Source organism: Rhineura floridana, chromosome 2 (genome assembly GCF_030035675.1).
Source record: "Rhineura floridana isolate rRhiFlo1 chromosome 2, rRhiFlo1.hap2, whole genome shotgun sequence".
In the NCBI taxonomy this organism is placed as follows: domain Eukaryota; kingdom Metazoa; phylum Chordata; class Lepidosauria; order Squamata; family Rhineuridae; genus Rhineura; species Rhineura floridana.
Window position 1 is genome coordinate 82,569,640 of NC_084481.1, and position 12,610 is coordinate 82,582,249.

The 12,610-nt window shown below is 41.3% G+C and overlaps 1 protein-coding gene across 1 annotated transcript in view; it reads right to left on the bottom strand.

The window, feature by feature from the left end:
* Nucleotides 1-674, bottom strand: part of SLC15A2 (solute carrier family 15 member 2) — a 120,202-nt gene extending 119,528 nt beyond the window's left edge. Inside the window, exon 1 of the mRNA XM_061609115.1 lies at nt 611-674. Within this exon, the coding sequence (XP_061465099.1) occupies nt 611-659 (49 nt within the window). The 5' untranslated portion in view covers nt 660-674. The remainder of the gene's footprint in view (nt 1-610) is intronic.
* Between the last annotated feature and the right edge of the window lie 11,936 nt (nt 675-12,610).

Here is a 12,610-nt window from a genome sequence, read left to right on the forward strand (position 1 = left end):
ACTAACTTATAAACCTAGCCTAATATGTAGGCTTCTACAGCTTTGTGTTACCTTATGCTGTTCCCCCTCCTTTAGGATCTACCACCACAAAACCTTTGATAAGGAGCCTGCCAAAGGACAATTATCAAACAAGTATGTGGTGGAGCCAAGAAAAGAACTCAGGAGTACTATGCACCAGACACCATATCTAGCCAACAGGAGACATGACCAATTATAAATATGCAACATATCCCAATGAAGTGACTGGCCCTCAAAAGGTCTTCACTGCACCCAGAGATTCTCCATATATGCACTGATCCAGCACTTTATTGTAGCAACAGGAGTTCTGATCCTTTGTGGTCAGAGAAGTAACTCTACTAGAGACGTTTTAGTGGAGGACAACTCTACTAAGATGGCAAAAGAGGGCAGGGCTCCTATACCTTTACACTAGTTGTTCAGAAGAGGGTATTTCAGCAGCTCTGTAACTGCTCACTCTTTCAGAGTCAGTGGGTAAGCTTCTTAGCATTGAAGCTCTGTCTGTACACCCAAGTGCAGAAGAAGCTCGGAATGATGGCCATAATTGCTTCAGTTTGGAAGGAAGGGAGTGGGGAAGCCTCAAATAATCACTGACCTCTTTGCTTCTCTTTTCTTTCTTTTCCACTGCTTTCCTCCTCAGCCATTTTTGCCTTTTCTTCTGCACTGTGCAAATTCAGCTGTGACCTGGCAGAGGAAGATTTTCTCTGAGACATCCTGCCTTGTTAATATTTTACTTTACTGTATTGGCTTCCTTAACCACCTCTAAAATACAGCCAAGTTCTGCATTCTCCACCACCACCACCACCTCCCCTCAGCTAAAGTTTGTGTGTGTGTTTTATCTACAGGTTTAAAGTTACTTATTCTCAGTTTGGCCAGATTAAAAACCTTGCATAAACAGGCCACATTTGCATTTAAATGTAGGCTATTGATAAAAACAGCTCAACATGTTTTTGAGGATTACAGTTCAGAAATCACCATTCATTACAGCAGTGGAGGTTTTTGAGTGTGTATGTGTGTTGTTGTGGAAACAGGATGTTTGTTCCAGATGAATTAGGCCCAATTCGCAGCTTGGCATAAATAGTCACAATCTCCTTGGCTTGGATAGGGTGATGCCAATTTACACCAACTGGGATTCAAAACCTTTAGTTGGGTCCATGTGACAGTTCTTAACTTCAGAAGAGACCTGCTTCTTTCAGTCTAACAAGCCAGCTTTTATCCTGTTTCTGCACCCTAGATAAGGTTTTCATTGTTCATATTAACTGTTATAGACTATTCATATTTAAGGGCCTTTGCCCGTACCAAGCAGAAAACACATTTCATAATATAAACTTGAGTGTTACAACACTATATACTCCAGATGAAGAGCTGAGGCTAAGAGAGTGCAGTTGGTCTACAGCTACTTTTTGAGGTTGTGGGTGAAGTTGGATTGCCAGGTCTCTGGTTTTCACCTGCATATTCTGTTTTTTTGGGGTACTGACTGGGTCTTCGGGTTAATCACCCAATCACTGGACTCTTAGCTTTCATTTTTTTAAAAATAAGTTCTTATGTGGTCTGGCTCAAGAGATATTCACCAAAATGTCAGCCACAGACCCCCACCTCTGCAACTTCTGCTAAATGAGCTGGTAGTTGGCTCTACTAATCCCTGCCCTTTCAGATTTTTAGCCAATAAGTGAAGTCAGGGTTGTGATTAACAAGGGATTTATTGACTTCCAGACAATGGCTAGAACCCATTGCAGTAGTAGTAGTAGTTTATTACAGTCAAAGACCAGACGAAATACACTCAGGGTCAAATAATAATAAAACAGATAATTATGACAGGACACACATTTTTTGGATAAAGATAATCAATAAAAACCCAGACTCAGGTCTGTATTGGCAGTTGAGTTAATTGTGCTCTTTGGAGTGAAATAGCAGCAGCACAAAATCTTGCTGCCTTAATTGTGACCTGCGAAATTTGGTCAGATAAAAGATATCTAACATGGAACGCAGCGTCCCTGCCTGGGAGACTTTGCATGATCGGGGTGATCATCGTGTGTCGGAGATCATTATAAAGCACAGTCCAATAGAACATGTCCCACAGTCTCTACGGCACCCACTCCACAGGGGCATAATCGCTCGGCATAGGGGATTTTTTGAAATATGCCATCTAAAAAGGCCGAGGGTAGTACATTAAACTTGGCCATCGTGAATGCTTTCCGGAGCCTTGGGGTAGGAAGGGAAGCAAGGTAACATGCAGGGGTAAAGGGTCCAGGACAATGTATAACTCCAAAATTGGGCACTGGTCAAGAACAATGATTTTGGAGTTCAGCATCGAGGATTCGTTGAGAGATTGCCTCCAGCGCCTCGGTATGGCCTAACAAAAGCACAGAAGTAGCCAAAAATCCTAGACTGGAAAGTTTCATAGTTAAAGTTTTCTTCCACCTCGACTGGAAGATGTCTGACAGGACAAGAGGGGCCAGACCCACAGGTAGAAACAGGAGTTTTAACCAGTACTTAAACTTAAGTGGCCATATACGGGCCTCTATCGAGGGAAGGTAGGCATTAGGGACTCAGGATGGAATGCCCAAAATCATCCTCAGGAATTTGGTTTGGATCACTTCATATGGTGTGTATTTATCGTATACACTAATCTGGGAGCCGTATGCATTTGTGAGATAACTTTGGCAACAAAGACTTGTATGACAGAGGAAACATGTTGCCCACCTTTGGTGAAAAAAAAGGACAGGAGAGCCTTAATGTTCCTCTGTGCATTAGTAATGACAGTTTTAGTTTGTAGTTGCCATGATCCCGTAGAATGGAAAGTTACTCCCAGGTACCTAAATGATGGTACTTGTTCAATCTGGCAGCCATTTAAGAGGCAGCAGTGCTTCAGCTTCTTTTTGGTAAACACCACTACCTTCGATTTGGCCTGGTTAATTTCTAGCAGATCTTTTTTGCAATAGTTCCCAAGCGCCCTCAGCAGGCGACGGAGACCAACACTTGTTAGAGATAAAAGTACTGCGTCATCAGCATACAGGAGAACTGACAGGGGTTTATTCGCCAGAGTGGGGTGATGGGAGGAGACCGACGTCAAGCTGCTGACCAGAGAGTTGATGTAAAAATTGAACAGGGAGGGGGCCAGGATACAGCCCTGTTTAACTCCCTTAAAAGTGGGAATGGGTCTAGTCAGGCTACCGGAGTTGTTACATCTTATGCATGAGTATTTTCATGCAGCCGCCGAATAAGTAATAGCAGACGCCTGTCGATGTTTGTGGCCTCAAATTTTTCCCACAGCCTATCTCTGGGAATAAGATAGAAAGCTGATTTAAAATCTATGAAGGCGGCGTAAAGGGCTCCTTCCGATTTGGTTGAGTATTTTTCCACCAAGTGTTGGAGCACCAGACCATGATCAATAGTGGAACGCTCCGCCCTAAATCCAGCTTGTTCCTCTGCCAAGATGTTTTCATGGTCCAGCCAGCTTTGTAGTTTTTCCAATAGGTGGCTGGCGTATAATTTACTGACAATGTTTAACAAACTAATAGGTCTGTAGTTGGCGGGATCTAAACAGAAACCTTTTTTGTAAATTGGGATAATAATTGCTGAGCCCCAGTCATCAGGAATATCAGCAGTGCGATCGATATACGTAAATAGTGCTGCTAGAACCGGTGCCCACCATTCAGTGTTTGATTTAAAAGCTTCCGGGGGAATATTATCGGGTCCAGAAGCCTTAGCCGGCTTCAGCATTGCAATTAATGTAGTAACTTCCTTAGTTGTAACCGGAGGCCATTCAGGAAGATCTTTTATAGAAATTTCAGCAAAATGAGAACGAATTTGGCCTCTAGCATAAATGTTGTAAAAATGCAGTTCCCAGGAATACACGGGAATATAATAGTCCAGATTGGTGGAGGTTTTGGGCCAGCCCCTAGCCACCAACCTCCAAAAGGTGGCTGAGTCCTTAGATCTAGAGGCTTGTATCGGAGACTGCCAAAGCTGTTTCTGAGCCAGATTTTTTTTGTCTTAATTAAAAGTTTTTATCTTTTCTTTAGATCTAAGCATTCAGTGGGTAATACTGGTAAATTCATGTCTCTGTACAATCTGTATTTCTTAATTAGCACTTTTTTCATGTCCGTACATTCCCTGTCAAACCATGGTTTGGAATTGCACGAGTGCGGATGGAGCCTCGTTGAGGGCATATCAGATAGACAATTTTGGAGGTCTGCCAACAGGGCTTGATACGGGACGAGCAGGAACCCATTGCAAGTCCTGAAAATAGCTTTCTTTTCCTGCTTATCTGCACATCATGAGCTGAATAGGTTTATAACTTTCTGTAGCAGCAAGAGTGCCTTTTTCTCTGTGAGATCTAGAACAGAAGATCACAGCAAGAGCTTGGTAGGCATGCACAGTAAACAATGTCAGTTATGATTATAACAAAAGTGTACATGCAGGGTTTTTAAAATTACATATATTTTATCTTTCAATTATTTTTTGAACAAAACTGTTAAAAATGTACATGTGTCTTATGATGTCATTACAATGCGTTATACTTTTCTAATTCAGACTAATTTCTAGTTTAAATTTTACTGAACTGTTGAACAGGGCATTTTCTCTAATTCATAACCTGTTGTGAAAACCTTCCCAGTATGAAGTTCTAATCCTATACTCACTTTTCTAAGGGTAAAGCTACAATGCTAATCCCACATACCTGGGAGTCAACCCCATTGAAGTCAGTAGGACTTACTTTTGAGTAGACATGGTTAGGATTGTGCTGTAATTCAATGGGACTTTGAGTGAACATAGCAATGGATTGTGTTGTAAATCTTTCCTCCTCCATTCCTATTTTTTAAGCAGTTAAGCAGGGCTTACTTAGGTGTCACTGCTTTTATTTGGCAGGAAACTAACACTAATTTTTAAAAAAGTTCTGCAGTGACCAACTGGTTTTGACAATAAACTATTATAGTGTATGTATTTTTACATCTCCTGTGTGTGTGTGTATGAAATCTTTCCAAGAACCCTGTGAGGTAGGGTTGCCAACTGGAAACCAAGGCAGCTCTCAGCAAGAAACAAATCCACTTAAAATCTCATATCCATAAAACAAGTATAAAACAGTTGCAAAACAGCTTAAAGTGTAATGACTTTGAATTTTGGGTTGGGTGAGTGAAATATCTTATCACTTGAGGCTGCAGTCCCGTGCACACTTCCCTGTTTAAGTAAGCCCCATCGAATACATTGGGACTTGCTTCTGAGTATACATGCATAGGATTGCACTATAAATATCTTTATGGGTTGTATAAATAATAAATATATTTGACAGTCATGCTTACATAAATATTTATCCACACTGTCATGATAAGTATCTGATTTCACACTATGGTTGTAAATTATTATTTCCTCTACATTTTAAGTGTGCACTTCTTCCTTGGAGTGGTCATGGTCCCCCTCTGTTGTTTCTGCCCTGAGAGGAAGTTTAGGCTGAGAGATGGTGAGTAGCCCATGGTCACCCAGTAAACTTTATAGCTGATTTCCATTTTTAAAAATTAATTACAAATTTTAATTAAACTTTTAATTAAGATGATTTATATGCTGGCAAATCCACACAATACATTTAAAGCACATCCAAAGTGCATGACTTCCCCAAAGAACCAAGGGAAGTATAGTTTTCCCCTCACAGTTATAGTTCCCACCACCTTTAATAAACTACAGTTCCCATGATCCTGTGGTGAGATTCATATGTTTCAAGTGTGTGTGGAATGTGTTTTCAATGCATGGTGTGGATCTGCCCTAGGTATGCTGTGTATTCATTAGTGAATTGAAAAGAACAATTTTAAAAGATCATTTTTAAGCTGGGGAAGGGCTTTAGCTTAGTGGTAGGACACATACTTTGCATGCAAAGGTCCAAAATCCAATCTCTGAAAAAGACTATTTCCTGGAATCCTGGACAGCCAATGTTAGTCCCTGTCATCAGTATGGTACCCAATGGCCTGAGTAGGTATAGAACAGATTCCTTTGTTCCTAAAAGAGGAAAGAGACCCAAAGGCCACAGTGACTTTGACACTTGTTTATGCATTTTATTTACAATATTTATATACTGCTTTATTGTAAAAAAAAAAATGAAAGCAGATTACAAAAGGAAATAAAATAATAAAATTATTGGCAAAAACAGTTAAAGACAGGTATGTAAAAACATTCAAAATAATAAAACCAACAATGATTTAAAAACAGATGAAAACATAATGGCTTCTATATGCCTAGGTAGGTTTGCCTAAACAAAATGTTTTTAGCAGGTGCCAAAAAGAGTATAATGAAGGTGCCTGCCTAATGTCAACAGGCAAGGAGTTCCAAAGTGTAGGTACTGCCACACTCAAGGATCGATTTCTTACAAGAACAGAACAAGTACTATGTGGCTCCTGTAACACGGAAAGCACACCTTGAACTTGGCCTGGTAGCAAATCGGCAACCAGTGCAGATTTCAGAGCAGAGGTATTATGTGCTGATAGGGTCTCACTCATGTCAGCAATCATGCTGCAGCATTCTGCACTAACTGCAGCCCCTGTGTCAGGTTGTGCTGCATGGGGATTTCTGTGGCCTTGGCTGACTGGCTGTCAGGATTTTTTTTAGTTTTAGTTGGGAACCCTGACTCGTTGTGGGATGCTGAGTTTTCTTTCTTACTCATAGAAATCTTGTGGTTAGTATGGTATTGCATTTAGGAAATCATCACTATCTTGTTTTTCTTTTTTCTATTTGCATTTCATTTATCTCTGACCTTACTCCCTTACATCCATAGAAGCAACAGTAGTGTTTCCCTGTGCTCCGCTCAACTCCCTTAAACCCACTGATGATGCATTTGTTATTTGCATGATACTTTATTTCTTGCCCAAACGTGGTAAAAGAGAATTCGCATACTGTGTGGCTTCAATTGCTGCTGTTCCCAATCTACTGCCTGTGTTTTCTCTCTGTCAATTATTACTCACTGGAATTAGGTAGGCTGTCAAAGTGAGTTTATACCAGCCCACAGGGTAGGCAGGAAAAAGTAGAGAATCTTCTTACTCAATTCTTTCTCTGCAGTGAATGGTCAAGACTGTACAGGAATACCCCGATTTACGTACCTTTGTTTAATGGACCCTCGCGATAATGGACATGTTCCATACGCCACCATACCCCACTTAACATACGCGCGCTTTGCAATTACGGACACTTAATGGCATGACGCCGCTGCCATCTAGTGGTGATTGCAGTGCAGTACATGCATAGGTAATTGCTTCACTTTAAGTACATTTTCACTTTACATACACGCTCCGGTCCCATTGCGTATGTTAATGTGGGGTATTCCTGTAAAGAAGTTTGGAGCAGCCATGTTAAAAGGCAAGGAAAGGGCATTCCAAGCAGGGGGTTGCCAACCCTGTTTGGATATGGATATCTTTGCAGAGGATCCCTAGTCAAACGTTACCAACAGCACAATCCTAACCATATCTACTCAGAAGTAAGTCCTATTGCGTTCTATGAAGTTTAGTCCCTTAGTATGTTTAGAATTGCAGCCTTCAGGAGCATCCATCTTTACTCCTGATTGCTCTAATCTTAACATCTCCACAATACTAGGTTCCCTTCTTCCTACAATGGCCTTCTGGTGACTGGGCTGGCCTGAGGGCACTAAAACCCTTCTTGGGAAATAGGCTAGATTAAATGTTACCAACCCAGGCTCCCTAAGCAGGTGAGAAGGAATGATCCCATCACTTCAGCTGGACCTGGGAACACCCTCTTTTAGCTAAGATTTCTATCTTAATTTCCAATCAGTTATTTGTTTGTTTGTTTGAATAGTATGCTCCAAGCAACCATGGTTGATGCTTAATGTACCATGATGAATGACTAGGGCCTGCCCCTGTGACATTACTAGTGGCCGTCCTTGAAATCTCAGGGTTTGGGATACTTCTGACCTGGCAACCCTAGGGTGAAGTGAGATCATATGATGCTGTCTTAAACGGAGTCAAACTCTTGGTCCATCTAATCCAGTGTTGTCTAACATCATGCTACAGACCACATCAGCCAGCTCAGATCAAATTGTGGATGAGCATGGTCATCTGGCATTAAATAGCACCAGCACTAAACCAGAGGGCTCAGCGGATGACCCACTAGGAACGTCTGGAGGCGTGGAGGGACAGGAAGACAGAGACCAGATATCTAGGCCTCTGCCCCAGATGGTAAGTAGCCCCTCCATTCAAGGTATACTTTCCCCTGTCCACAACCCCCAAAACTGAGGCAGATTCATTGTTACTTCCTGTTGCACGCCCACCCGACAGCTTCAACCAATAACTCTGTATACAGCACCCCAATAATCATAAGCACAACCCACACTCTCAGGTGGAAGGTAGTAATTCTGTAACTGTACTCATTCCCTCACCTCCTACTCAACAGGACCCCACCAAAACCAGACTTTCTACTCACCAAGTCTCTCACCCTGGGTCAGAGCTACAGGTTTGTTTTCTCCACAGAACTTGGTCTGACAGGGGGGCACTCCCACCCAGGTGATTCCCCATCCCCCTCAGGCATGATCCCACTGTGATTGTATTCAACTAAGTCATAGAAATATTGTCCTTTGAATATTGCTTGAAAGTTCATTTATTAGAACAGCATGTTTCCATCTTCTTAATTTGTTTTCTTTTCTATCTGCTGTTTGGTTTAGTAACACTACACACATTTTATACCACTTTTGTGTGCAAAACATTTTTTAAAAGACCACACCTTGGCACAATCAATAAACTGCACAATGATGATTTACATTTATGAGGCAGGTCAACAATACCATCCATGAAGGGTTTCATCATTCATGAAAAAAGGAGAACTGCAGTCTTATTTAAGAGAAGAATATTAACCAAGGCTGCAGTCCTATATGCACTTACCTTGCAGTAAGCCCCATTGAACTCAAAGACATGCATGGGATTGCACTGTAAAACTGCAGTCCAAAACACACTAGGGAGTAATCCCTATTGAACAAAATGGGACCCACTTCTGAGTAAACCTGTATATAGGACTGCATTGTAAATAATCTATAAGAAAATATGGCTAACATTTGTCTTACAAGAGTGTTAAAACCTGAAACTCTAAGAACGAAGGGGCTGCAGTATTTTATAGCTCACATGAATGGCTGGATCAAGATAAGCGTTTAAGTGGTCAGGGAATATTCGTAAACTTGGACAGAATTAAGCATAGATGGAACTTTTCCTGAAAGAAGTTCTGTGCCTTTAATGGCTATGCAATTTTTCAACAGGCATTTCTGTGCCAAATATGAAGATGCAATTATGGAGGACCAGGAGCAGCCCTGCCATGCAGGGAGAGAGAGATATTAAGCCAAGAATCTGTGTCTGACTGTTGCAGCAAATTAAAGTCTTGATCCTGGACTAGGGGCTGCCATTTGGGCTCCGCGTCAGACAGCAAAATGACTTGACTGGCGCTGAAGGGGACAGCTGAACCTAGTGGATTTCTGCCTGTTATGCTTTTAAAGGACAGAGTGGCATCCCTAAAGAGGTTGTCAGTACAATGTTGCCCTATGCTGTTTATTTTATTTATATACAGTTTCATATTTCAACAGAATCCTCCGAGTAGTTTACAAATCCAACAAAAACTGATTTTTTGTCTTATGAGTCCCTGATCCATCCCAGTTCTTGGTATTTCTGCCAGCTCCATATCTTTGCCATCTTGCCATGTGTGCCCATCTTTCCACAATTCCTGGCCTCCCTTGTATGCCTCCCCTCTCTCATTCTTCTCATTATTTGTTTGGGCTGGATGTAATGTCATGAGTTGATGTCCTAACTTTTACTTCGCTATCAGATTGCCTCCTTCTGGGCTTTGATGATGCTGTCTTCAGGAACTGACTTAGCAAGACAAGTTGTGTGTGGTACCACTGGGCCAAGTCCTATCTTCTTGGATCTGACCCTGGGGAAGTCACTTGTGCCCCCAAGGCATACATAACGCCCATAGGTTAGCACATAATTTCATTTCAAAAATCACTTTAAAAAAAAGATGAGATATTGTGTCATTTTATTGCTCAACAATTTCTCCTTCTGATGCAGTAGAGAAGCAATTTTAAAACTGTCACAAGGATCAGAAAGAGCACCTTATTTTAGGATTTAATTAATTTACTGCTATCCAAATACAGCTGTTGTCATTAAGTTTATTAGTTTATTATGGCAATGTATAGAGCTTTTACGGCAATTTATAGTTATTCATAAGTTATGTGACTTAGATAATTCTAAGAGTTCTAAGCGAGAAGTACATGATCATGCTTCTGAACTTTGAAACATCCCTGTTTTGTTTCTTTTCAGACTCCCAAGCTTTTTCCAACAACAGCCCTCCTCTGGGAGTGTTCAGGGCAGCAATCTCTAGGATTATGATGTTGTAAAATAAATTTAATCAAGAGACCCAAGAATGGATCTTTAGCTTTGAAGGGCTCTGTCTCCATATGCACAGCTTCTCAGTAAGCCATGTGTCTATTGGTGAGATGCCGAAGATGCAACTGGTAAATCTGATCCATCTAATCTTGGTTCTAATCTCAAATTCAGCAGATCTGAAACTGAAATTGGATCAATCAGATCTACTAATTGCATCTTCCATATTACATAATTAATCCCCATTGGTTTACCAACAGTATTGGTTGGTATGGTGGGGCAGAGCCATGGAGTTGCCCTCCCAATACCAGGATTACTGTAGCTCACTTGGATGAGGCCCAGACAGGATAGGGCAGTAGTGAGATCTGTGAAGAGATTTACCAATGGAGCTAATCCAGTGCTCCGCCAGTGTGTCCACACAGCCTTTCAGTGAAACCTAGGACACATTCACACCATACATTTGTTTCACTATTATTCCACTTTAAACAGTCATGGCTTCCCCAAAAGAATCTTGGGAAGTGGTAGTTTGTGAATGGTGCTGATAGTTGTGAGGAGACTCCTTTTTCCCTCAGAGAGCTACAATTCTCATACTGTTTTAACAGTCAGTCCCTCTTCCCAGAGAACTCTGGGAACTGCAGCTCTGTGAGGGGAATAGGATCTCTTAACAACTCTTTGCACCTTTCACGAACTACACTTCCCAGGATTCTTGGGGGAAGCCATGAAGTGGAATAATAGTGGAATAAATGGGTGGTATGAATATGGCCCTATGATGCATTTTGTATACTGCATTTTTATCAAAGAATGTTAGAATTATATATTAGGGGTATGCATCAGCTCTGTATGAACCCTGAACTACAAGATGAATCAAGTTATTCAGGGTTGTTTCTGAGTCAGCTTGCACCATTAACAAGGCATCTTGTGGCAGTTCAGGAATTTACTAAGCGTCCAAATAGCTCGGTAGCCTCAGCTGATAAAAATGCATAGCAGCCCCCCCGCCCCTGAGAAACAAAACCAGGTGAACTGGGGAAACACCCAGAACTCAAGAGGGGTGAGAGGAGAAAGGTGTGGGTCTTTCATTTTGATGGACAGCTTTAACTTTTAATCACAGTGAATTATTTTGGGAGAGAGATTAAAAACCTTATGTGTTTTTCACGTGGATCTATTCTTTGCCCTATGCAAGTAAATTCAGAGATCTCTACTGTATCTCCTCAAAATCCTGGGGGAGGGGGAGAAGTCCACCCCCATCTACCTTGAGGTATTAAAATGTATTTACTCCAAATAATATTTAATTATTTCAAAGGCATGGCCGACTGAGTTTCCTGACCTTTCTAAGCAATCGAGGTGTGTGTCTGAATGGTGGCACTATACCCCATGCACTCATTGTTTCCATGAGGGAGTGCCAAAGATCTAAAGAAGAAAGATGAAATCCTCCTTTACACATGAACTGTGTGAGGGGGACATCACCCAGTTACTAGGGAGAGGGACTGCGCCATTGTCCATGCCCCTGGATGTCACACAGTGGCAAGTATGTCGGCACTTAAGACGCTTACAAATGAACAGCTGCCACATGACTGCAGGTCCCAGTAATCACATGATATAGATACATGTGATCCAGATCAGTTGTTCGATCCATGCCAGCATACATACATACATTGTAAAGTCACAAAATGGTGCAGCCACTGCACATGGGAGAGGAGTTCTATTGTTGTCACAGTACTGTGATAGTCACTAGTCAAGGCAATCATTTATCTTGACATTCACATGACTAATCCAGACTGCAAAAATTGTCTGGTGTACTACCCCAGGGGAAATTCACATTTTCACAGTGACAAAATATTGCTATCTGAGTGATGAAAAATTTCCCCCCACATCATAAGTATCACTCGAGGAAAGACATCTGGATTCTCTGCAACAGCAGCCCATTTATTGCTTAAAAGTAATCCTGTATGTGCTGAAGCCCAGAACCATATCATAACTGACAGCATGAAAAGAAATTTTCAGCTTCACCCAGAACCTGAGTTTTGTCCATCTCATAATTTCATGCCCAGTAGTTCAGTTATTAAGCCACCAGCGGGCATGTTACTTATCTAATAAGGACCTTTGAAGAGTGATGTGTTAATCATTTTAGAGGGGATAAACAAGTCATTAAAGGATGCTTGTGAATTGCCTCAAAATAAATTACAGAGCATGATAAGATGCTATAGTGTATCTCATCAACAGAAGATTGGAATTAATATTAT